Source organism: Porites lutea, chromosome 3 (genome assembly GCF_958299795.1).
Source record: "Porites lutea chromosome 3, jaPorLute2.1, whole genome shotgun sequence".
NCBI classification, from domain to species: Eukaryota; Metazoa; Cnidaria; class Anthozoa; order Scleractinia; family Poritidae; genus Porites; species Porites lutea.
In genome coordinates, this window is record NC_133203.1 from 25,774,141 (window position 1) to 25,801,070 (window position 26,930).

A 26,930-nucleotide genomic window follows, 5' to 3' on the forward strand; every position below is an offset into this window, starting at 1 on the left:
CGTGTAGGTTTTACAGCTGATATTGAAGCCCATAACAAATCGCAAATTACTGTTGATAAAAATGATTAAAGCTATATTTTATGGCTCAGATTCAGTGAAAGGAAGTAGAAGGTCACCTTCAGACCACAACGACTCTTCACCTCGTGTTAACGCTTAAGAATTTAAAAGAAGCAACAGAAAAACTCGAATTTTTTTCAGAAGCAGGTACAAGAACTGAGAGCTGTCAAATGTACTCGTAGTAGCAAAGTGGATGAACAAAGCAAGACAACTGCGAGATTGAATGAAGAATGCTCGTCCTTCGTATGGAGGGTGACTGGATTTGGGAGATCTCGAGACAAGCAAAGAATAAATGCAATAAAATCTTTTATATGAAAGCTCTGGTGATTTGCTACTCTTAAAAGATGGCCATGCTTCAGAGCTATAGGTCTGGAGTACCTTTACGATGATTTTCGATCTGTAAGCTTATCCATTTCTGGTGCCAGATTCAATGTTTTATTTATGTAGAGTATAAAGTAATTTGAATAGCTTCAATGTAAACAACATCTTTAGTTGTACATGCAATATGTATAGGTAATCATAACATTTTGACTCCTATTTAAAGTAAATAAAACGTAAGTAATTGCTATCGAATGACAAAAATAATGAAATAAATTATATTTATATTATGCGAGAGAAATACATTTTAGGAGGCACCGACACTGTGTTTAGAATCGATAAATTATTTTGTCATGAATATTATTATAAAAGTGATTATTAATATCATTTGAAACTAGAAGCAGATATATTAAAAATAGATGTTTATGACACCAACTTCTTGCCGTTTTTCCTCATTCCTCGACCTCCGACTTCCTCAGATCAAATAATAATGATAGGATAATGGTTATTATTATATGGCTGAGTCTGTTTTCGCCATGCGATTTGTCAGTTTGCTGTCCGTAACTTGGTATACGGACCAAAATGTTTAAAGAAAATGCTCATTTCGGAGCTCTGAATCTCTTTACCTCGGAAAAAAGGTTTGCTGCAGTTTATGTATCGTATAGGTTTTACAGCTGATATTGAAGCCCATAAAAAATCGCATATTACCGTTGATAAAAATGATTAAATCTATATTTTAGGGCTCATAATCAGTGAAAGGAAGTAGAAGAAATCTATAGGTGTCAGGAAAAGAGTTAATCCACTTGACATTAAAAATAGTGCTGTTAGATTGTATTGTACTAATTTGGACAATTTTGATATTTCTTCTCGTAGAGAGAGAAGAATTTTTAGAGGGTTGTGTCAGTTCTATCAAAATTATGTTATGTCGAGATCACAAGATCATCGGTGTTAGTTCTTACAGTGTTTACCAGCGCAGACAGTCGACTACGTGTATAGTGTATATCTTTGAACTTTTTTGTTGTGTCGGATTGACTGGTTAGTTGAACTACGGGTGCGATCCATTGGGATGATAGGGATCTGGATCAGTGATCCAAGATCACTCGGATCATGGTAGATGGTAAATCAACCTTGTTTGCTATAATCCGAGCGATCTTGGATCACTGATCCTGATCCGGATAATCCCAGTGGAACGCCACCTTTCAGTTGAGAACGTTCAAAGAGATCACAAATGTCATTGACAAGTACTGACATAAATGTAACTTGGTATACACTATCGTTTAACATCGCCTCGACTCTCCCTTGTTCTCAAAACCGTTTGACGCCGTTTGAATAGTTCACTTAATACTTTTAGAACAAAGATATCACCATTTTGATGGCAGCCATTTTGTCTGGTTTTGGAATGTTTTAAACACCTTCGATCACATTTGCCGTTACAATCGAACATTCTCCAACGAATAATCATTTTCAGTAAACGTTTTTTGGAAAAAAAGGCTAACGTCCTGTTAAGTCGACACATTCACGGTTCGTACAGTTTTTCTGCCGTAAAATTCAAGTACTTTTCAACGACTTTCAAGTTCCACATTTTTAAATTTCAAGGACCTTATTATTTATTACTATTAACACAGGTGCCAAATAAAGAATAAAAATATTCTGATAATAATGGGCCTTTTTCCTTAATGAAAACCATTTTTTTTAAAATGAAAATTCGTTTGTGAGTGCTTATCAAAGATCTGCCTCCCGTAATGAACAAGACAATAATGACCGTGCTTCTTATCAGATGTTCTTCGATTAAAATTCAATGACTTCCAAGGACCAAAATGAACGAAAGAGAATTTCAAGGACTTTCAAGGCCTTGAAAAAGGACTCTTAAAATTCAAGGCTTTCAAAGGTTTTCAAAACGCGTACGAACCCTTCACATTGCTCCGATCTTTTTGTTTCGTCCAAATTATGATGACAAAAACCATACCAAAATTTTTAAAGAAAATGCTCATTTCGGAGAATCTCTTTACCTCAGAAAAAAGGTTTAAATAAAGTTATAAGACGCCTGTCAACCTTGAAGACTTGGATGTTGACTTTGGCCTTCAACATTTTAAATTGTGTTTATTTGTGAACGAAGGCGATGAAGAAACTAACTCGTAATCTTATCGACGAGGATTCTAGTCAGTGTTTGAAAATCGACTGACAGAGATTCGAAATGTTTTGCCTAAGAGAAAATGAGCAATTCCTTCAACAAATATGGTAACAAACATACCTGCACCCGATCATCTTGACAAGCTTCTTTGCCATTTGCAGTGTTTTTACAAAGAACAACGAAAGAAAGATAGAAGCGAGTTCGAGCCAGACACAATAATGTCCAGTTTCCAAAAGACTCCAGCGTCACATTAACGAGTGAATACTTACAGTGCTCTTAGTTTCCACAGAATAAACTTTGAAATATGTATGTAAACCTTGAGGACTGGGATGTTGACTTTGCCTTTCTAAATTTTAACCTAGATTTGTTTTTAATGAGAACGAAGCTGTTGTAGAAACTGAATCGTAACCGTAGCGAGGAAGAGAATTCTTGCCAGTGTTTGAAAATTTAAACGCAGTTCACAACTGAAGACGAGAATGAACTGGCAGAAAGAGAGGTTTTCCCAAAAACAATTAACGAGCAAATCCTTCGACAATGACAACAAACTTACCTTGAAAAGCTTCTTTGCCTTTTGCCAAACGGAAGATAGATGGAAACGGCTTCTAGACAGACACAGTGTCCAGTTTCCAAAATACTCCAGCGTTACATTAAAGAGCTAAAACTTACAGTGCTCTTAGTTTTGACCGAATAAACTTTTTCAACATGGCAAATTTGTTTTTACTTTCTCGGAAAGCCTTTGTTATGTGCTATTGTTTTCGTGCGCCAATAAAAACTTTCTTTTTTGACGCCTGTCAAATGACTGTCAAATCGTGCGTCCTGCACTTGTTTCTGGTCCCCAAAACAGGAAGAAGCCTTATAATAAACATCTTATTAGCCTCGTTTTTTCCGTCCGTACTGTAAATTACGGATTCTCGTTTTTTTCGATCGATTTATGGCCCGCGCGCTTCGCGCTTAGGCCATAAATCGATGGAAAAAAACTCGGTCCGTAATTTACAGTACGGACCGAAAACTCGGCTAATAAGAGGTATAAGTAGTTGATATTTTATTTTATTTTTCCGTGATGCGTGATAGCTTAAAAGAAATCGGCGTGATGCGTGATACGTACCCCCCCCCATCCCCCTTGCTACCCTGGTTTAAGTAATCAAAAAAGCCAATTTAAGGTATTTAGGGGCGACTACAATATCACTTACCGAAAAAGAAAAAAATAGAGAAACCTTTATTATCATCAGGCGCAAAATGCATGCATGGAGTGAAGATGTCATAATCGACATAAAGTAGTCATACGAATTACAAATGCAAAATAATTTGGAGTGATCCACCAATGTTCTGAGATGGTACAAAATGCTATCTTTTTTCGCTTAAGTTTAAGGAGTTTAAAGAAATTCTTTAAACTTTTTGTCTAGGGTCACTTGCTATCGTGTATCCTTCGCGTTTTTGTGCCGATATCAGAGAGATTAAGGGTCACGTTTCGGCAAACGGCAAACTTCAGATTTGAGTTTAGAATTTCTCCGAATAGAAAATAAGCAGATAAAAAATGTGAAAGGAATCAGTGAAAGGAATGAAAATTCTGCATAGGATTTTTTTTTTTGAGTCTTTGATAACATTTCTTACACCCGTTTGCAAAATCCTATTTGTATCTTGTGACAAAAACATTGTCATATCTAGATATTTTTGGTGTAGGTGGGTTGATAAAGAAGATGCTAAAGCAAAACACCGTTGTTTGGGGAAATTCATACAAGTCAACATAGCAGTTTTGTTGATCTGTGAGCTGACAGACAAAATATTTTCCAAAGCCACTTCATCATAGAAAATTGGCTCGTAAATCTGGAGATTTTGACGCAGATGTCACTGCTACTACACCAGCGAAACAATTGTTAACAAATTTCGTCAAAGATTTGTTCACTCTCTAAGCGGCTCTTAGTATTAGCGAAGGCCCTGTGCGGCCAAACGTTTCCTGTTCTAGGCAGGAAATCTAAATACATACAGCAATCCCGATTCTCACACCCTCGATTTTTTAAACCTCCTGATAATTCAAACAACTTGCTTTTGTCAAGGAGGTTCGGAAAACCGCATTTTCATGATAAAAGGTAAAGGTCCTTACATGCATTTCCGTCAGTAACCTTTAGCTTAACAGCCATGATTTGATTAACAAACCTGAGGTCGACGGTTCGCTCAGTTTACCCCCGTTTCTCCATTAGTGCTCCGATTTACGGTATTTTAAGCTACTTTAAGCTACATGGAAAGGAAAAAGAAGTCGAAACAAGGGTTTGAGGTCACACTTGGGAATCGATCACACAGAAGGCCGCACACTAACCGACCGTGTTAATCCTTACTCCTGCAAGGACCAAAAAGGTTAAAATGTATCAGGAACTATAAGCAAACCTCTCAAGCATTTATTCGGCCATCGAGAAACGTAATAGGCGCGTCTCTACAACAATGAAAGGGACATGAAAACAAAAGAAGAAGAAAAAAAATTAGAGGGAACCTTTCATCACGCAAGTGGATAGACCTCTTTGACTTGTACATGTTAAAACGAGGAAAAATCAAGTCGTATACGCCACTTCCACATTTCCCATAGTGCACCTTATTTGCCCACTAAAATTTTGCATAAGCATTGTTTTCAATTTCTCTTGGGAGGGCTGTAATCTGACCCAATCAGAATCGGGGAAATATTTTGAATGAATAATAAGCAAGAATATCCTACAAGTTTTACCTCAGATAACAATAACTATTTCATATATTTCATATAGAGTTTATCTCATATTTTATCTGAGCGGCGCTCAATTAGGCGACCAGGGCGGGCTACGTTTTTCAGACCCATCTGTCTATCGCTCCATTGTCATTCTAACTTGAAGTCCGACAAGTGCAGTTCATTTTTTCTGATTTTTGTTTTTTCTTGTGCGTTTTGTTTGCCATCACCTTTACTGGTCCAGTTACCTTTTCTCCTCTGAAATAAATTGTTAATGATTTAATTTGTTATTTTTCTATTTAATGCGGCTTTGGGGACTCCCTCATAGCCATTAACTCAATGAGGTGTGTGACTGTTTGATTATTACCAGACCGGTAAACGAGCTCGATCAATGCAGTACTTGAATAAATAGCAGCGAGGTATATCTAAGTCGACAAGAAGGCATAAAAACATTAAAGTCTACTCAGCAGACTGGAAAGGGGTTCGCTGTAGGTTTCAAAACGTTCTTCTTGTATCTGTTAAGTTTTTCCGTCTTTTGCCCGCGCGGGACTGGTAGAAGAACTACGTCATTTATATGTCGTTGTAATATTATGGTCTGGGGCATGTGCTCGCTCGAAAATCTTGAGGTAAAGTTCTAGTCGAGTTCTGTTCGTTCACACGGCCTAAAGTCTTTTCACGTTTCCTTCGAGCCTTCAAATCCTGTAAGTATGTTGTCGCTAAGTATTTTCATCTTTCTTCCTTTTATTCACACTCGTTTTGTTTTTCGTAGTCTAACCAGATCCTTGTAACGAATCTTTGGTCCGAATCTCCTTGGAATAAATTCATATGAACATTTAAGTCTACATTTGCGTTAGAAGGATACGCTGGTTTCGCTGTGGATCGTCTTGGATTTTCGTCGATTGTGCCATGGATTTATCCGTTCTTTGATTGATTGGTGTTATCGATAATTTGTTTCTTCGCTTGTGGATCGATTGTAGAGTGAGATGGACTTACGTGGGTTGAAAACCAAAACTGTCGACGTCGATGGAGCCGTTCACGAGAGAATTCTTCGCTTGAAGCGTAGTAGGTCCGGTTCAAAGGCGGCCGTCACCAAAAGACAGCGCGAATTACTTGAGCTAATGAAGAGCTCTGACAATGTTGATCAGGTTAGAGCGAAGTTTCTTGATTTAGAAGTAGCTATGAGACATTTTAACGAAGCACATGATAAGTATCACGCTGAGTTGACTGATGAAAGTGCAATTCGGGACTCGATCGAGTATTTTGAATCAGTGAAACGTATGGGAACTGCGGTGTTTCAGTCATTTGATGTCTGGTTGCAATCTGCTCAGTTTAAGCTCCAAGAAGAATTAGATCTTGCCATCAGTCTTCATCCGGAAGACTCTATCAGTAATATTAGTTCTACGAAATCGAAGTCTGCTGCAAGTTCTAGGAGGCGCAAGTCTAAATCTAGCGCTAGTTCCAGTCTCTCACAGTCAAGCACCGCTTCAAGTGCAGGGTTGAGAGCCTCTGCTAAGAAAGCTGCCTTGTCAGTGGAAGTAGCTGCATTGAAGACACGGCAGGACATTCAGTTAGAAGAACTCTTGTTGAAGCAGAAGAAAGAGAATTTTGAGTTGGAAACTAAGTTAGCAAAGGCCGACGCTGAAGAAAGGGTGTACAGTTATTGTGAGGAGCGACGTCTGTCAACACTGTCAAGTCAGTTACCGACTTTACATGCAACCAAGAAAGAGAGCACCGTGGATATGCCTGAAGGCCAAGAAAGTCACACACTGACACTAGCAGGTCAATTTGCAACTTCCACTCCAGGTCAAGTCGAAGAGAAGGAAACTGTGGAAGCTCCAGTTCATCAGTTTCTGATCTGCAAGGACGTAATGTCGTTGAACTGTCAAATGTTTTCTCACGAGTCAAGCTTCCAGTCACCGTTGATGATATGCCGGTTCAAAGTGATGTGGAAAGGTGGTTCTACCTGAAAGATATCGACCTACCTTGCATTGATGCCGACATCGAATTGCTCATAGGTAATGATGTGCCCAAACTTCTTGAACCTCATGAAGTGCAGAGAAGTGAAGATGGTGGTCCTTATGCCGTGCGAACACTGCTAGGATGGACCATCAATGGCCCACTCGGTAGGGCAAGTAAGGCAGCCCGTACTTCAAACCGTATCCAGTCTCATGTTGTCTTGGACCAGCAGTTTGTACGTTTCTGTGAAATGGAATTTAATGATTCGCAGTTCAGCATTGAGAAAGGATTGTCTCAAGATGACAAGAGAGCCCTTGTCATAATGGAGGATTCTGCTGAGCTCCGCGGTGGTCATTACGAAGTTGCGCTTCCTTGGAAGGTCTTCCCTCCAGATCTGCCCAACAACAAGATCGTCGCTGAACATCGTCTTGGGTTGCTGAAGAAGAGGCTGCTGAAGGATCCCCAACTACACCGGAAGTATTCTTTATTTATGGATGACTTGTTTGACAAAGGACATGCACAGAAAGTTCCTGAAGGTCAGCGAGAGGATTCGCCCTCATGGTATCTACCTCATCACCCCGTCATTCACCCACAAAAGCCCGATAAGGTCCGGGTGGTCTTTGACTGTGCCGCAAAATTCCAGAATGTCTCGCTCAATCAACAGATTTTGCAAGGACCTGATTTAACCAACTCGCTCATTGGAGTCCTAACAAGATTTAGAGAACAGCCCATAGCCATCATGGCTGACATTGAGAAGATGTTTTATCAAGTGCGCGTACCAATAGAGGATAGCAGGTACCTCCGTTTCCTGTGGTGGCCGAGTGGTGAAATGGACAAAGAACCAGAAGAATTTCAAATGCTAGTTCACCTTTTCGGGGGAGTTTCATCTCCCAGTTGTGCGAATTATGCACTGCAGAAAACGGCTGAAGACAATGCGGAACATTTTGATAAAGACACCATTCAGACGGTGAGAAGAAATTTCTATGTTGATGACTGCTTGAAGTCTGTGGAAGATAACCAACAAGCAAGTCGACTGGTCGATCAGCTACGTCAGTTGCTAGCCAAAGGAGGTTTCCGCTTAACGAAATGGGTTTCAAATGCCTACGATGTCATCCAGTCAGTCCCAGTATCCGAGAGAGCCAGTTCCGTCAAGGAGCTCGATCTCGAGAACTTGCCTGTTGAGCGTGCCCTCGGCATTCTGTGGGATGTCCAGTCAGATACCTTCCGTTTTAAGATTGCAGTGAAGGACCGACCCCCAACGAGGAGGGGTATTCTTTCCGTCATAAGCTCAATTTATGACCCTCTAGGGTTTGTTGCACCATTAATTCTGCCTGCGAAAGCAATTCTGCGTGATCTGTGCCGGAAGGGATTGGATTGGGATGATAGAATTCCCCTTGAAGATTTAAAGCGTTGGCAAGATTGGTTGCAGGAACTTCCAAAACTCGAACAGTTCGCCGTTGAACGTTGTTTAAGGCCCAAGAACTTTGGGCGCATAGTGTCTAGCCAACTTCACAATTTCTCAGACGCATCAGGTGAAGGTTATGGTGCTGTTACTTATCTTCGAGTCGTCAATGAAGCTGGAAATGTCCATTGTGCCTTTTTGATGGGGAAGTCGAGACAAACACCCCAGAAGTCAGTTACTATTCCTCGTCTGGAGCTTTCAGCTGCTGTGGTTGCCACCAGGTTGAACAAGATGATGCAACATGAGTTGGCTGTAGCACTAGAAGAAGAGTTCTTTTGGACGGACAGCACGTGCGTGTTGAGCTATATTACGAACAAAGAGAAGAGATTTCAGACGTTCGTCGCGAACAGAATTACAACAATCCATGAAGGATCGCGACCAGATCAGTGGAACTATGTTGACACAGATTCCAACCCAGCTGACGATGCGTCCAGAGGGCTTTCAGCTGAAGACATCATCCACCAAAGCCGCTGGATTAATGGCCCTCCCTTTTTGTGGGAAGCAGAGGACCGCTGGCCTAAGCGACCTGAAATTTCTGTGGAAATAAAGGAAGATGATCCTGAGGTGAAACGGGAAAGGAAAACTTTCTCAATAGCGTCTACAGCTGAAGCTGACTTCTTAAACCGAGCAGTGCAGTCCTGTTCCTCGTGGTATAAGCTTAAGAAATTGATGGCATGGATCTTGCGTTACCGTTCTAATCTTCTGCGCGAGTGTCGCAGGCGGAAGGAAGGCACAGCTAAAGTACTCGTCTCCGAAATACCCAGTCCTATCAGTGTAGAAGAAATACACTCTGCTGAGATAGAAGTCTTGAAGTATGTACAAAGGCAATGCTTTAGAGAAGAGTTGGTGTGTCTGCAAGGTAAAGAATCAAAAGTTGAGCTCAAGAAATCAGTCCGAGCCAGAAGAACAGGTTCCGTCAAGAAATCAAGTTCAATCGCCAAGTTGGATCCTGAGCTGCGCGATGGCCTGCTGTGTGTGGGAGGAAGATTGAGGCATGCACCAATTGAACAGGAGCAAAGACACCCTGTAATACTGCCTAAGAAACATCATGTTGTAGATTTGATCGTCAGGCATTATCACTTGCTTTCTGGACATTCTGGTCAAGAATATGTGCTCTCTTTGATCAGAAAGAGTTACTGGATTATCAAAGGAAGAGTCGCGGTGAGAAGAGTTGTAAACCGTTGTTTTAGCTGTAGGCGAAGACAGGCTCCGTTTAAAACTCAGAAGATGGCCGATCTTCCTGCTGACAGAGTCACACCTAACAAACCCCCGTTCAGTTTTGTGGGCGTTGATTGTTTCGGTCCGTTTTGGGTCAAGAGGGCTAGAAGTCAAGTTAAGCGTTATGGAGTCTTGTACACGTGTTTGGCGACCAGAGCCATACACTTGGAAGTCGCCCAGAGTATGGACACTGATTCGTTCTTGAACTCCATGCGCCGCTTTATCGCAAGGCGAGGTGTTCCTGAAGTAATGAGGTCGGACAACGGTTCAGATTTTGTTGGCGGGTGCAAGGAACTCCGAGAAGCTATCTCTGGTTGGAACAAGAGTCAGATCCATGAGTTCCTCTTGCAAAGAAATGTCAAGTGGCTGTTTAACCCACCATCGGGGTCCCATTTCGGTGGCGTGTGGGAACGTTGTATTAGAACTGTCAGAAAGATTCTCGTTGCACTTATGAAGGAACAGCCGCTGGATGATGAAGGGTTGACTACCCTCATGTGTGAAGTGGAGTCAATTGTTAATGGGCGTCCCATAACGAAGTCATCTGATGACCCGTCAGATTCTGAAGCTCTCACGCCGAGTCATTTGCTGTTGCTACGGTCGGGCCCAAGACTTCCCCCAGGTGTGTTCAGGAAAGAGGATGGCCATTCCCGAAGAAGATGGCGCCAAGTTCAATATTTAGCCGACGTGTTTTGGCGGAGATGGATTAGAGAGTACTTGCCACAGTTGCAAGAGAGGCAGAAATGGACTTATCCGTCAAGGAACTTCGCCGTTGATGACATAGTACTTGTGGTCGACGATAGAGTACCGAGATCATCTTGGCCTCTTGGTCGAATTACCAGTGTGCGCAAGAACAGCACTGATGAACATGTGAGGAGTGTAACGGTGAAGACCAGAACCTCGCAATATGATCGCCCTGTCGATAAGATCGTTCTCCTGGAGTCAGTGGAGATGTCAGAGGGAATGAAGCAGTGCTGAACTGAACTATGATCCGAACTTTGTATATGTTTGGAGAACTGTTAGATTTAACGTTTTGTTTCGGTCAAGTTTCCTTTAAAATCCTTTGCTATTGCCTACGATTTTAGGGGCCGGAATGTAGGTTTCAAAACGTTCTTCTTGTATCTGTTAAGTTTTTCCGTCTTTTGCCCGCGCGGGACTGGTAGAAGAACTACGTCATTTATATGTCGTTGTAATATTATGGTCTGGGGCATGTGCTCGCTCGAAAATCTTGAGGTAAAGTTCTAGTCGAGTTCTGTTCGTTCACACGGCCTAAAGTCTTTTCACGTTTCCTTCGAGCCTTCAAATCCTGTAAGTATGTTGTCGCTAAGTATTTTCATCTTTCTTCCTTTTATTCACACTCGTTTTGTTTTTCGTAGTCTAACCAGATCCTTGTAACGAATCTTTGGTCCGAATCTCCTTGGAATAAATACATATGAACATTTAAGTCTACATTCGCCGCCCCTTTGGTTGAATATTTAGGAGCTTAAGTAGCGACGACGGCGACGTCAACGAGAACGGTAAAAAAGCGGTAGGTTTAAATTGACAAAACAACAGCTTAGCACGCGCATCACGTTTTTTTGTACATTTCTTTGCCGACACTTCACGAATACGACGTGAAAATGACTAATTTCACGTAATTTGGAGAATGTCGACACAACACAACAACTTTCTTTTCCTGAACTTCGATACAGTCTTTAAAATTCCAGTCCAGAAAAAGATGCCAAGATTTGACGAATTGAAGGAGATTACATGAGCGCGATAAAGTTTGATGCAGCGCGAGCGCCGACTTCACCGGCTTTTTTAGTGACGCTTTCGTAACCGTCGCTCCGTCGATCGCCTTTTGAAGAAAATAAAGGAGAAGTTTTTGTCTTCTGCCGTGCAAGGAACAATCATTTACACCGTTTCCTTTAGATTCGATTCAAATTTAGTCTTTAAGCGCCATTTGGGAACAGAAAACTTATTTATGCCTCCCGTGGACTCGACCTTGTTGTTTAGTTAACACCCGCTGTGCACAAGGAAAGCGCTGTCTCGTTTGTTTTACATTTTAGATCTACAATGCTTTGCGAGACGACATAGTTTTGCAGCGGACATGATGAGAACCAACGTTTTAAGCGAGGCAGTGGAAAAACGCGCCGATTTGCCTTGTGGCTATGAAGAGGACTTTGTAAATCCTGTTGACGACGATTTGCAATGTTCAATCTGCCAATTAACGTTGCGAAACCCGGTTCTTACAAGATGTGGTCACAGATTTTGCAGAGGGTGCCTAGAGCGGCATATGTCAAATAGGTAAATGTATTTGATGAACTGAATGCAAAAAGTTGTACATTATAGGTTAGCGTCTTAGAAAATATCAGCTTTGCTTTGTTTTTTTATTAGACAATATAATTTACTGATCTTGGCCGAAACAGGAAGCTGAGCCAGATTCCGTATATATTCATTATTTACAATTACTGAGACAATAACCAGTTTCACGGTGCTGCTTTGTTAGGAATGCCACTTTATCAACACATATAAGCTAACAGAACTTCTAAGGGAATTCAGAAAAGAAAATAACAGACTGCTTAGGATGGAAACATTCGTAATTAACACGCGGCTTTGACGGCGGTTAGACCAGTCACTAAAAACAGCAAACTCATTTAAATCATTCATCTGTATCAGGAAATTTCCAGTATTTAAAGGCGAAAAGAGAGATGTTGAGCATTTTTCACATAACATGATGAATTATTTCCGAGCTCTATTTTGAGAGGAAGCGAAGCTGGGTTTAACCTTGTTTGGACCAGTACAAACCTTCATTTTGAACATATATTATAACGTTAGAAAAAAATGATTTACATACATGTTTGCGCTTCGGTTAACTTGTAGTCACAAATGTAAATTGGCTGGAACTACAGCCAACTCTCTCCTTGCAGACACGTCTCTGGTATAGGCATCTCAATAATACGAATACATCCAGTTTCAATTGAATCGGACAGATCTCCCTCCGTGTATGTAAGGCAGTTTAAAAACAAACATATTTCAATTAACCCGAACTAAAATCTTTATTGTTAAAGTGATTTAAAATCGATAAATTCACAATTAATACTGGGAAACACGCAAGTGCAAGCACCAGTTCTTGTTGCAAATGTCCGAGTTGGCCGCGACCGTCGTCAGTTACTTTCAGAGCTGGATCCCTACTCCCCTTTTCTTTATACTAATAAACTTTTCACCGACACCCGACAGCGAAAGAGCACTCGTTTTAGCCTTTAACCATCGCTTCCAGAATTGTTAATTTCACGTCTCCTGCCCTCATGTTTGTTTTAATGTTCGATCGGCAAAGGTTTTGAATGAGTTCGATTAAGTTCGATTACCGAACCAAATCGAAGTCAAACGAACGATTGGAGTTCGATTGAGTTCGATTACCGAACGTTTGATTGGTTACGCCGGACATAATCAAAGGCCACGCTATTGGTCAGGTTATTTTTCCCAACCAATACTGCGGTACGTTCAGTTGAAATCAAACGGTCCGGCTCAGTAATTATTCTCTTATCTCGGCTACATAAGGAGAAAAATGGCGAAACTAACTGTTTTTAATTCCACTCGGTACAGAATCCACATCATGGAATTAGTTTCAAAGCTTCATATCGACCTGTAAAAAGTTTAACTCATGACACAAGAGGCGACCGATTGGCACGTATCGCGTTATTTTAATACTGACATAACAACCTTACGCGGTTTTAGAGTAATACAGCCTGGTAAAGAAAGTAGTAATCTGTCGTAAAATTTAATTTTATCTAAATTCGCAGCCTAGACCCTAGGCGTTCTCTCTTGACCCATTGTCCGCACGAAGTCTGGGAAAGAGCAGGCGAGAGAACGTGGCTTCTCGGCGAGTCTCTCTCGTTGACGTCACAGCTCACGGTAAAGTCCAGATTAACCAAGCCGAGAACACCTAGGGAGGAGGCTACTAAATCGATTTTTCTTTAGTCTGATTTGTGAATCTTGTACCATTGACCGCCTCTTATCCTCTCTCTGAAAAGCTGTAAAAATTTCCCAACAGTGTTACACACTCCGTGGAGCTGTTTGAAGCACCTTTAGCGATTTAAGTTTCCTTTATCCAGAATTAAAGATGTCAAGACAAGATATATTGGTCACTTTTATTTTATTAGGCAAGAATGTCAACAAAGTGTTTGTAACTGCCCTGTTGATAGAGAGGAACTCGATTGTGATAAGGTAAATTAGTACACTAATGGTTTTCAGTTATACATATTGCAATTTTTTTTTTTATCCTCCTGTGTTTGTCTGCAAAACCAATACTTTTGCAAGGGAAAAAACACTTCAACTTGATTTTTGTTTCAACCGTTCTAACAGAGCACTAGAAATTAAAGTCCATCAGTCAATTGCAAGAACTGTGTCGACCGCTGCAGAACAATTAAAAAGAAGGGCATGTTTATTTGGGGGAATCCAAGACTGCATTGTTTATCTCAAAACTTGGCTTCGTTACCTCGAACAAAACGAAAATCCGAAAATGGACTCTTGACAGCGTGACAATATTAGACTCTGGGTTCGCTTGTTCAGGTCTGTTCATCTACAATGTAATTTGACGCACAGATAATCGTTGTAAACGCCATTGAGTAAACAGAGTTTCAAGTATCTACTGATACCCAAGGTTATTTATCAGCCATTTACTTGACGTTTACATCGATTTCAAGCAACCGAGTCTTCTATGACCTGTAGTTGATACAATTGTTTTCCAATTCAAAAGAAAAGACTGTTGGTTGAGCTTTTACTGTCTTGACAGCGGTGAGAAGTTCCTCAAAGAATAAAACATTACATATCAAAGCCACTATGCAATATTTCCACTGCTTTCATTACACAGGATATTTTCCCTGACAGAGCCACTGAAAGGAAGATCCTCTCCCTTTGTGTAAAATGCTCAAGTACTGGATGTGAATGGACTGGAGAACTGAGGGAAAAAGAGGTGATATTCAACTACAGCTAGCTTCTCATCAAATTCTCTTGTTTCTCCATAACCAACATCAGTGTATTGACTTTCTTCACCATCACCTTTCTATTGTTGGACCTTCACCAAAATTTAGGCTTGTGTGTTTTATTTTCAAATACACACCATGTAATGTTTCCAAGGGTATTTGGCTTTTGTCATTTCATTAGTTATGCATAAATATGCACGTGTTTAGGACAACTTGTGAAAGAAACACTGAGTTCTTTGGGGTAACATCACATAGTATGTGATAGGAAAACAAAATTAGATACAACCTAAAAAGGTCTAATGACCCCAAACTGGCCTAGCAAGTTAGAGAGATTGCACTTATGATTACTGCTTCAGTCAAACGAATATCTATGTTTGGTTTTTATCAGGATCACCTATTATCTTGCTCTTTCAAACTTATATCTTGCCCAAATGTGAACTGTGCTGTAAAAACAACCAGACAAAAAATGGATGAACACGTGGCCACCGTGTGTGAGTGGAGGATGGTAACCTGTGATCACTGTAGTGAGCCACATCCGAAGTGTCTGCTCAAAGTAAGTTTTAATCTTATGATAAAGAGGTTGCACAAATGCATGGTATTAACAGGTATACAGATAAAAAAAAATAGTCGTAACAAACATGGCTATCCCATGGACATAAAGCTACAATATACGTTATAAATAGCTCCTTTTTTCTGTATAATCATGGTACACATGGTCTGTTAGCACGGGCAGGTCTTTATGATAGTTGAGAGGGGCGTAGTCAGCTGTTCCTGAAAGGGCGGGAGAGGGGAGTGAGGACTAAGCGGAAAGACAAATTAACGCTGACCTATAAACAATTAAAGCACGGTTCCTTTTTGCTTAAAAAAGGCTGCGTTATTGTCATAGTCACCATCTTGGTAAAATATCTGACCATAATGAGTGTTTTTCAATTCTTTGGCTACTTGAAATATTTCAAAATGGTAGTTAATAGACCTTTTTAACTTGTTTTTTTGTTTTCCCAATTCAGACCACATGATGTTCTCCAGGGAATTTGTCTTTACACATTTTCACGTGGATGCACATGCATAAACCGAGATTTGAAACAATCAGTTCTCTGGGGTACCATTACGTGGTCTAAAAATGGGAAAACAAAAAGATACAAGCTAAAAAGGTCTATTCCATGAAGTTTGTCCCCAGCGAAAAACAAAAACAAACAATAAAACGTTTCACTGTATGTTATTAAGAACTGAGACCCTCCTAATTACTAGGTTTTAAATTAATTCTAGCAGCTAATCAAAGTAAAAAAGGGAACCCCTTAACAATAATGTATCTACTTAAAGACCAAGCAGATACGTATATGTAGAATTAGTGCCAGCACCCAATCGGCATGCACATGACCGCGATAGATATTGGTGTTTAAGATGCATTTTCACGCCCTGTTAAAGAGCGATTACTTGAGTTAATTTTAACCCGCATTTTTTTAAATACATTTACCGGTCTTTTGCTTAAGGGCAGCGACGTCCCTTGTTGGTGCCAGTATGGGAGTCCTGCTATTAGGTATTGGAATTCAGCGGTAGTCAAATTCGTGAGATATATTTAAAAAATGGTTTGTATCTATAGGAACATGCTGATAATTGCAAGAGGAAACCTGAAGAATGCCTAAACGGTTGTGGTGAATTGCTTGCCAGGGAGGAGGTATCCTGGGTTTGCACAGTTTTTTACTGCTCACAATTATCGTTCATACCGTCTTGTTCCAAAATATTGGCGAACTTGGAGCGTGTTCGTTTTACTGTATTCCGGAATAAGAATTAATGAAATTTACTCAAGAGAACACTTATTTTGTCATTCATTGTATTTCAACATTTAGATGTCTGCTCCAAATAAATAATTCCGTTGCATGGTCCAAAAATCAAGGTGGACGAGATTTGTAACAAAACTTTTGCGTAATCTATTCTGGAATATTAACAGTCGAACGTACCCTTTTAAGTTCGTTAGTTATCCCATTATCTACATGGTAATTTGCCCTCAAGCGTTGACTTGTTTCAAGGTAAAGGGTCTTTTGATTTCTGCAGATGCAATTGAGGCAAATTTGATCCATAGACACCTCACGTATAAAACACAAAAGAAAAGTAATATTGCCGCCATTTTTTTCGAAGACAAAAACCACTCGGCTTCATATTTTACTGCTAGAAGATCGTTATCTTTGTTCTAGGGATGCTTACGGCAGTCACTAAATAAGCAGCATATTGTCATAGTATTAAATGCCTCTAAAGAACATGCAGTGTACTCAGTTGTGGGATTTTTTTTTCCTCTTCAATATTCTCATATCAAGACATATCTGCGATCCACCCTCTTTACAAGAACTCCCGCTTCATTTTCATAGCGGCGAATATACAGCTTTAAACTAAGTGATTTGAGTCGTTTTCCCTATTATTTTGATATTCTGTATGTATTGAAGGTTCTAAGAACAGCCTATTGCCCATTGCCGTTTTAGATAGCAGCTCATATTGACAACAATTGTCCGCTGACATTGATCTACTGTCCATATTCTCAGATAGGATGCGATACAAAGGTAAACTTTCAGTAATGTGTGTAAGTCATTGCCCAGTTTCAAACTAGAGTAATCACATGGACAACGCTCCCTTTTCATTGAAAGGGATTTCTTAAGATAGCGGACTTGGGGAACCTAACATACAGCCGTGAGAAAATCGCTTATAAATTCACTTAACTCGATTTAGGGGTGGTGTCACAAATACTTCGTGCTGCTTGAAAATCAAACGTTGTTGTTTCCAGGTTTTTTTCATCGATGTAAGTCCATTAAAAGTGGCGTGGTTTTTCGTAATGTTCTGAATGTTAAAATTCTAGCATGTGAAAACGGTTAAAAATAATCTTTGGCGAAGAACAGACAGACAAGAATTTGACTGGAACTTAAACAATTGAGAGCTCAAGCATGTTAACGCATAACCCAAAGCCTAATTTGCATAAAACAGGGGCACCCAACGACGGTTTCCTCCTACATACACAGAAAACACTTTTTAGGCTATCCAGAGTACTTTTAGATCTCTAGGAATGCATTCTAAGCGGCGCTATAAAATTTGTATCTGTTTAGTCATCCTAGGGCAACTGTTCGAAATTATTAGGGCTCCAGTAGTACTTTCCCGAAAATTTTAGATGCAATTTAACGTTTTACGAAAGTGAGAATTTTTCTAATTCCTCTTTACATCGCATTTTTGAATCAGAAAAGTTTAGGTTTCCTTTTTACTACGAAAATAGCCTAACCTGGGGAATAAAATGTAAAAAATTAAACTTCAGAAAATAGTAGCGGATTAATTGGAAAAGCTTCGAAAATTGTACATGAATGGAACGGTCATATAGAAATTTTTAGCTGTCCTCAAGTTATAGAAAATTCTAGGCAATATTTGCTTTTCCGAACAGACATTTTACAGAAAACAGCCGTTGGGTGCCCCTGATAGAAGCTGCAAATAGTCATAACTTTAAATGGACTGGTTCACGATAATGCGCATGTGTGAGTTCTGACAGTAGCTGATTGTTTTTCAACCAACCGGAAGCGTGTTAGATGAACGCAAGTAAATTTTCAAAATGCAAATTAATTGTTCGCGACGTGAGAGTATTTCCGGGCATTTGGTTTGATTTTATTTATCCCCATAATTGAAGTTTATTCTTTGCTACTACTCAGATATATGTTGCAGCCGATAAGAATAAGATTTACAGTCCTGTCCTGCTTTGAAACAGACATTTACCAACGTGTATTTTTACGAGGTCGTACCCACGCTAACAAAACAGTCACCGATCGGCAAACAAAATTTGTAAACAAACATCTTATTACTGTTCTCTCAGTTCGCCTTATATAAACCCAGAAATACCTACAAATAGCTCCTGACCGGTGAAAAAAACACACAACGTATGAGTATAAAGATTATCCTTAATTGAGCATAAATTTCAATTGCTTATCAGCAAATGAACAAATTCGTTCGCGTTGCATCGGGTCAGTGTTCCGCAAAACAAATGTTATCGAGTAGCACACATAAAGAAACTCGATTATAAACAGAATATTCAGGCAATAATTTATTTTAAAAACATCAATTCTTAATCATATACGATCGTAAAGCAACGATACAAGGAACATTTCAAGTGTACCAGACCGGTGAAGATCGCGCGGCCTGTTGCGGTATAACTACAGGTCGGAGTCAAAAATCAAATCAAAGTTGAACGAACTCATGCCTCTAACCACTTTCCAAGTGTCGTGTATTCTTTTCGTATGCCACACACTACTCGTAGAACCATACCAGATTGATAGGCTAAGCTTCTCTATCTCCAGAGACTCTTGAGAACGTCCTGTTGCCGGACGGCCACGATGCTCTTCTGAACCTCCATGATCAAAACACTATTTTTTGCGTCTTCTTAAAACGTAACCAGTCAAACGACACAACCACACGTTAATCACCACTACCGAAGTATAACAGACCAGCCAATGCGACGGATGTCCGAATAAAACGAAGGATTTTCAATGATTGTACCGGTAATGGCGATTTCGAATTTAGTGTTGACCCGACAAATTTATTCTGAAGAGACAAACTGCGCGCATGCGCATTATCGTGAACCAGTCCCTTTAAGAGAATTTACGTAAACACGATGAATCATGGTAACAACATAAAACTTGAAATCTTTGCGACAAATTGCTCAAAACTATTCGTTAGAAGGCATAAAAAATCACAAATCAATATTCACACGCAAAGATAATAACTGGAAGTTATATTTTTTCTGATGCAGATTCAGCGAAAAGAAGTGGAAGATCACCTTCAGACATCAACGACATTTCACATCGAATTAACACTTAAAAATCTAAAAGCAGCAACAGAAAAACTCGACTCTCTTCAGAAGCAGGTACAAGAACTGACAGTTACCAATTCTACTCTCAGGATGAAAGTGGATGAACAAAGCAAGACAGTTGCGAGATTGAATGAAGAATCCTCGTCCTTCGTATGGAAGGTGACTGAATTTTGGAAGATCTTGAGACAAGGAAAGAGTGAACGTAATAAACGGATAAAAAGTGAGCCTTTTTATGTAGGAAGACGAGGGTATAAGCTAAGACTTTGTATTGAGCCAGATGGTAATCAGTCAAAGAGAAACAGGTATCTTTCAGTATATATTCTTCTTATGAAAGGCGGTTTTGACGGTATGCTGCCTTGGCCTTTTCGTCAGAAAGTCACATTTACGTTAATAGATCAAAAAGATCAACTTTCTAGTAGGTTTAACGTTGTGAGGTCTTTTTATGCCACTTTTTCAACTGGCAGGCCCTTAGCAGAAGAAGTCGACGAATCACACGGGATAGCAAGATTTATTTCGCACAGTAATTTAAGTTTGTTTCGTTACGTTGTTGATGAAACCTTGTTTATTCAAGTTAAAATTGATCCCATTGATTTTTAATACTGTTCTTAAAAAAGCTAGCCTGTGAACACAGACGTATTTCCGGTGGTCGCCTCTCTTCACCCTTCACCCGAGAGAAGCGACGACCGGAAATACATCTGCGTTCGCAGGCTAAAAAAGGATATGAATGGAGAGAGGTTATTTTTCTGAAAGGCTGCTTTGTAGAATAATCGAGTAGACGACAGTAAAAATTCTATCAGGGCATTAGTAAAGCTTGCATCATACTTCAATTACAAGCTCAAAACGAATTTGCATGATTTGTAGTGATATTTTGCATAAACTACTGATCACGAGTGATATTTAGAAATTGTTATACGAAATTTCACGAACCGTTAGGCGAGTGAAATTTGAGAAAATTAAGTTTAAAATATCACGAGTGTTATTTATGCCAAATATCACGTGCAAAGCATGCTATTATATGTTTATACTACCACCCTCAAAGGTTTTGTATTTTTCACATGTTGGGTATTTCAAATTAAGCTGAAATACCACTGCTCTAAACCATGAAATCGAAGAAATTTCTTACGTGGTAGTATAAAGGCCAAAAATAAAGGGAACAAGACAAAATAATTTTTGTAAGCATTTTTTTATCAGACGTCTTGTAGGAACCAATTTCAGGAAATTACAGGAGGTTACCAGCATTCCCTCTTATTGCCAGTCGTTTGAAACACGGTCGGTTAATGAATCCTTAAGTATACTGCGTTCTAATACTTTACTAATTTTGATGTGATTTTTTGGCTAGCTCAATCCAGAACTATGACTCGTTATTTGGCTTTAGACAGGCCGAATGGCTATAAATGGGCCCTTTTGCAGCTAAACAATCACGTGGTACTATAACACTCTGCTGGCCGACGCAAACACAGTGAGGCAAGAAAGACAAAGGATTCTTGGCACATAATTAAAAATGGTAATTTCGTTCCTTTTCAAGATCCCACTGCGCTGTTTGCATCCCAGCAAGGAGTTTTTTTGTTACCATCTGTTAGTAAAGCTGCAAAGAAGCCATTTTCGGTGGCTACGTTTTCAAAAATTCAGCTAGATTATCCCAAAGAATTTTGTCAGGTGTAAATTTGGACTAGCATACAGCTTTTTAGGGCATTGGTCCCGAATCTGCTTGTTTTGGAGAATCGCCTTACTACTTCTAACCACTTTTTGTGGTACACTGAAAACTATCTTCAAAGTAGCCATTACAAAAAATCAAAATTATGCCATCACTGCATTTCTCTTTACACTTTCTTTCTTTCTTTCTTTCCTTGTTGTCTTTAAATTTTCTTTTCTTTTCTGGTGTTATTCTCGTTACAAGATTGTACGCCGAATGCAATTCAATTCTTTGCCTCAACCCCCCCCCCCCCCCACCACCAGCACCACAAAATAACAAGAACTCTTCAATTGATGTAATGCAAAATATTTTATGAAAGTGATATTCTGAGTCAGTGATACATGGGTGTACTAGTACTATAGGTAGGGATAAATAGTCCTGAAGGTATATGTAGTAGATTTGATATCTTATTCTATGCTATTAATTAAACGTTACTTTGCACATTTACACGGCTTACATAGACACGTCGAAAGTATAGAAGGTTTAATGGCATAATTTTAAAAGCCATAAAAATGAGATAATGGTATCGAGTGTTAATTATGCCAATGGACTAAATTGAAACTGAATGCAAGGTTGATTATAGTGCAAAAGGGCTAATTTGTTGGAGGCCCGATATTTCGTTTAACAGAATTAGCGGCCTTAATCAGGGCCAGGGCTATACTTAAAGAAAATGCTTGAACGGTCCTTGAATTTAAATTCAAATTGACATAAGTGGTTTACAATTAAATGAAAATGTAAACAATAGATAGCATGTTATGCAGATGAACAATACAAAAAAGTAGACAATAAAGGTCCCATATGGTATCTGAGAGCGTTAATAAATTGATTTCAACAACACATTTCTGATTACTGGGTATGGATTAGTGAAAAGTTCGTTTCTGTTGCACTATAATCTGCGATTAATTCAAATGACTGAGTTGCTCTCACTCCAGGCGATTAGCCTATATATGGTTAAATAGACTAAATGCGGTAAAGTAAAGAAAGAAAATAGGAGAGCGGAACGAGCAGTCTGAGAGTTCAACCCAGAATTACTGTTGCTACATACAAATTATTTACTGCCATTTTTTTGTGATGTTTTCCCCAACTTTTATGGGCTCCATAAAAGCCCATAAATCTATAGAAATAGAAATCTATAGAAATAGAATCTATAGAATCTATAGAATCTATAGATTGAAATAGAATCTATAGAAATCAAAAACAGGAGGCTTGCGCTTAACTACTGCTTTAAAATTTTACCATCCCGTCTCCAAAACAATTTCGATTTTGGTTGGTTTTGTTACGATAAAGAAAATTGAATTAACGAAGATATGAAGTTCCAGAGCGATGTTCTCATCGACTAAAAGAGTGCTGATTAGTTGAACTAGACTGAGCAGAATAGAAGTAGACTGATGGAACTGGACTATCCAGTTTCTTCAGTCTACTTGAAACTTGATTTAAATGTCTCTCCTGACAGCACAATTTATGTAACCACTTTCGCTCACTAAACAAATGAACAGTTTCTTTGTAAACCTGATAGTTCCGTTCAAACTTTTTGGAGTACTTCTTTGCCCAAAAACCTGCCGCCCTTTTTGCATTTTGAGTGATCTCATATGATTTCTGAATATTTTGAGCAAGTCAGACACCAATTTGATTTGAATTCTGACACGTTACTGCGAACAAAGAGATCAGACCAAGGGCCAAATGGTCTCCTTCTAGAGATTGACAACAATGGAAAATTATAAAACCATCACCCTAAAAAAAGTGGTAGCAGTCGCTTATGACCGCTGGTCGATAACGAGAGCTTCCAATAGTAATGATTTGGGAGGGATACTTCCGCTGTTTTGGATATGTCGCTTATGGGAGGTTTGGTCAGTCACAAGGGATGGTCGGACATTCGAGGTTCGACTGAAATGATTTTCCCCTTTCCGCCCGAAAGGGGTATCTTTTTAAAGCTTCAGGTATATAGAAGGGTAGGGATTTCACTACTTAAAGTATATAAAAGGGAAGGGAAATCTGTCATTTGGGCCTGTGAAAGGTTCCAAAAGGGCTTTTTAAAGTCGAGAAAACTTCCTGTTTTTGTGATTGATCACTATTTAAATAACAATGCCTTTACAGCAATTAAAAGGGATACCATTTTTCAATAGAAGGTATACGAAAGGGTTTCCTTTGTCGTGAAAAATGGTATTTAAAAGAGTAAGGGGTTGGACCTCGGGGTGGAGCCTCCCCGTATGAACATTTGTTGACTACCCCACGGGCTTCGCAACGTTCTACGAGTCACATATGTTTAGTTAAATATATGGTTTTAGTTTTATAGAACGCGGGAGCGTAGCCCCATAGTTAAGTAAATCTATTCATCCTAGAAAATTTGGTAATCACGTGACCGTACACCGACCGTCAACCGTCCGTCTGCACCACAGAAAAACCAAAGTTTTATCTCACATTTTCTAGCTAGTTTTGGAGCCCAGGTATAACCTGATATTGCACATTCATGTTGTCATGAAATGACAGCTGTCAAAACATGGTATCCGCTGACCAGTATCACCTGACCGTAACGCGGGCTCAGGCATCGACCCATCGAGGTCGAGTATTTTCGGTTGAATTTTCGCCTCCGAGCTCAGTTTGAAAGCGAAATTTTAATTGTGCGGCTCGACGTGCGGCTCATAAACACAACTTATTTGCTATGCATTTGAAAAAATCTGGTAACCCGTCAGCGGATAGCGTCTTGACGTTATTCGCGAAAATTCAGCCAGCCATTACAGGCAGGGAAGGCAGTTGTTTTTTACTTTCCTTACCAATGGTCACGCGTTGGTCACGCTCTGCGTCCAATTTTTATGCTCTTATTGGTCAAAATTTGACAAGTGAGTTCATGCGGAAAACTTATGCAGCACCTGGAAACTTGTTTACTGATAGCTGAAGCTGACAGAATCTCTCTTCTATAGCTGGTTTGTTTATTGGGTTTTTGGTTGAGAAATGCGTCGCTTGTCATCGGAAATCCTATTTCGGATGGCATCGTTTTCGTTTTTCACCTTGCTTGATTCGTAAGAGGGTTGAAAAGTCTCAAGCGATTCTGGCCTTACTTGATGGTTTTCAGGAGCCTCATCTCGACTGGAAGCCTGAGTAATTATTTTATTTGGTGTTTGTTTGTTTTTTCTTGTTTCATGAAGTCGAGCATAGTTTATGCGGCAAGTTCATGCACGTTTTTAAATTTTAGACAATGAATTGACCTAGTATCAGGTTTGATATATATGCTTAGCAGAACTTTGAAAAGCCTTTAGACATTTTCTGACCGCAAATAGAAAGAAAACGTTCCCAAGAATATTTAGTTCAAATTTTGGCTGAAAGCTTTGAGGGATTTTCTTGCCTCAAGTTCATCTTGAAAAATAGGAAACACTGAGAAGCCGGCTTAAAACAGAAATCTGCAAGGGTTTTTAAAGTTTATATGCTTACGTGACTCAAGATTTTTAGAGACACTTCAATCTCAATACTCGTCCTCGTGAATGAAAGTTGTTGTCTCTGTAAAATGTTTCACCGAATTATAGTTCTTTTGTTGATTATGAGAAGTCTGTCTTGCAATTTTAATCCCTGTGCCGGTTGCTTTCAGTTGTACATTTAGTACATGAACATCGCTTGCAGGAGTACTCAAAATGCCGCGCGTATCAAACGATTTTAAAGATTACACATAAGACTTAATACTGAAAAGCATCAGATAAAAATAAACATAATAAATTCTTGTTGAAGCGTAACTCTTAATCCTGTTTCAAACGTCGTACCACTGCAGTGCTGAGCTGGTTCGACTGTAGCTCGACTGAAGCACGACACTAGCACGATTTAATTCAGTCAATTGAGTTCGGCTCGGCAGTAGCACGACGTTTGAAATGGACCTTAGACTATTACTGTTCATCACTTCACAGCTCGCACTGCAAATTTGGCGCTTGTCAAAAGTGAGAACCCGCTGGCCGTATAGGTGATTTTTGAAATTGTGTGAACATTTTCCCTAAAAGCCCATTATTATCCTGTATACCAAATAGGAGTAGATTGTTCTGACTGAACAGTCCCGACATAAAGTAATTCTCTTCACGTTCTATAATGTGGTCCGTTCTATAATTTGTAGCGCAAAGGAAGCGCGTGCTTCGATCGTCCTGGATCAGAGCTTATTAACTCTGAGTGCAATTTGTCTCGCAAAATTTTGAGAAACTGCATTCTGTCTGTCCGAGGTCTGTATGATAATAAAACAGTGCCTCATAATACTCAGATGTGATGTATAAAAAGTATAAAAGTCTGGTTTACACGCCACCAGATTTGTTGGCTAGATTTTTTAGAGTAAGCCGCTTGTCATGAACACGACTTATTTTATATGCATTTAAAAAAAAATTGAACTTGAGCCTGCGATCATTTGAAAAGTAGCAACTTGTCAGCGGATAACTTCAAAAAAACACTCGAACTCAGTGGGTCGATACTTGAGCCCGCGATACGTTCAGGCGATACTGGTCAACAGAAACACTATTTTGACAGCCGTCAATTAATCAAAAAATGGATGTACAATATCAGGTTGCAGACTCCCAAACTAGCTAGAAAGTGTGAGATTGAACATTGGTATGCCTTTGGTGCGGACGCACGGAAGGTCGGGTGGTCGGTGTACGGTCACGTGATTGCCGAATTTTCTAGAATGAATAGATTTTCTAAGCTATGGGGCTTCGAATTGAGCCCGTGATCAAATAAAATATCAGCGGAAAACTTTTAAAAGTACGTGACCTCAATGGATAGAAAAATGAGCCCGCGATACAGTCAGGTGATGATGGTCAGCGTATACTCTAGTTTGACAGCTGTCAATTAACTTTCAATAGAATGGCGAATATTCGAATTAACAGACTACAACTGTGAGCCGTGTGAGTAAGACATATCCGTCCGGCTTGTAGTTGAAAATGCCAGATCGTGTACCTGAGCGAACTTGAGCCCACGTTATAGAGTACTAAAGTGATGACGTCATGAAAATGAAATTTCTGAAATTATGGGATTTGTCAGGATATTCTGAAAGAACAATGTCCAAGAGGCCTACTTGCCAAAACTGAGGATTTCGGGGAAAATTGTCTCTAAGATCGTAGCCCAGTTATGCTTAGAAAACTCCATACAAACCCTTCAAAATTTTCGTCGGGTCGAACCCCAAAACATTTAGAAGTAGGCCTCTTGGACATTGTTCTTTCAGAATATCCCGACAAATCCCATAATTTCAGAAATTTCATTTTTATGACGTCACACTTTTAGTACTCTATTAGTTTTCTGATGGTGTTCTGCACATGTCCCATTTTGAAAGCTGTCAATTGTCCTTAATTTTTCTTGCCAATATAACTTTAAACGACTGTCAGCCGACTGACAGCCTTGCCCGGCGTAGTTTCGTTTTCATGTTGAATTGGTAAGTGTGACATATTATATCAGCTTACATGTAGGGGCAAAACGACTGGTCTTTCATCTGAGCCCACGAGATGGTCATGTGATAATGGTCAGCGGATATCTGATTTTGACAGCTGTCAATCTAATCGTACTCTTACGGATGGCTTACATAACTGAAAGACCTAGTCAAGTTGTGCAAGATCTATTGTGACATTTGACATCTGCTTACATGAAATGTGTGTACGGC

At 39.6% G+C, this 26,930-nt stretch overlaps 2 protein-coding genes across 2 annotated transcripts; both read left to right on the plus strand.

The window, feature by feature from the left end:
- The first annotated feature begins 6,178 nt into the window (after positions 1-6,178).
- Positions 6,179-10,806, plus strand: LOC140932043 (uncharacterized). Its single transcript, XM_073381707.1, has 2 exons — positions 6,179-7,060; positions 7,102-10,806. The coding sequence occupies exons 1-2, from the start codon at positions 6,179-6,181 to the stop codon at positions 10,804-10,806; spliced, it is 4,587 nt and encodes a 1,528-aa protein (XP_073237808.1).
- A 1,111-nt stretch (positions 10,807-11,917) lies between these two features.
- On the plus strand, positions 11,918-20,624 carry LOC140932044 (TNF receptor-associated factor 6-like). The gene is made up of 7 exons (XM_073381708.1): positions 11,918-12,114; positions 13,971-14,034; positions 14,681-14,782; positions 15,181-15,345; positions 16,393-16,467; positions 17,267-17,344; positions 19,564-20,624. The coding sequence occupies exons 1-7, from the start codon at positions 11,918-11,920 to the stop codon at positions 20,218-20,220; spliced, it is 1,338 nt and encodes a 445-aa protein (XP_073237809.1). The 3' UTR covers positions 20,221-20,624.
- Positions 20,625-26,930: the final 6,306 nt, after the last annotated feature.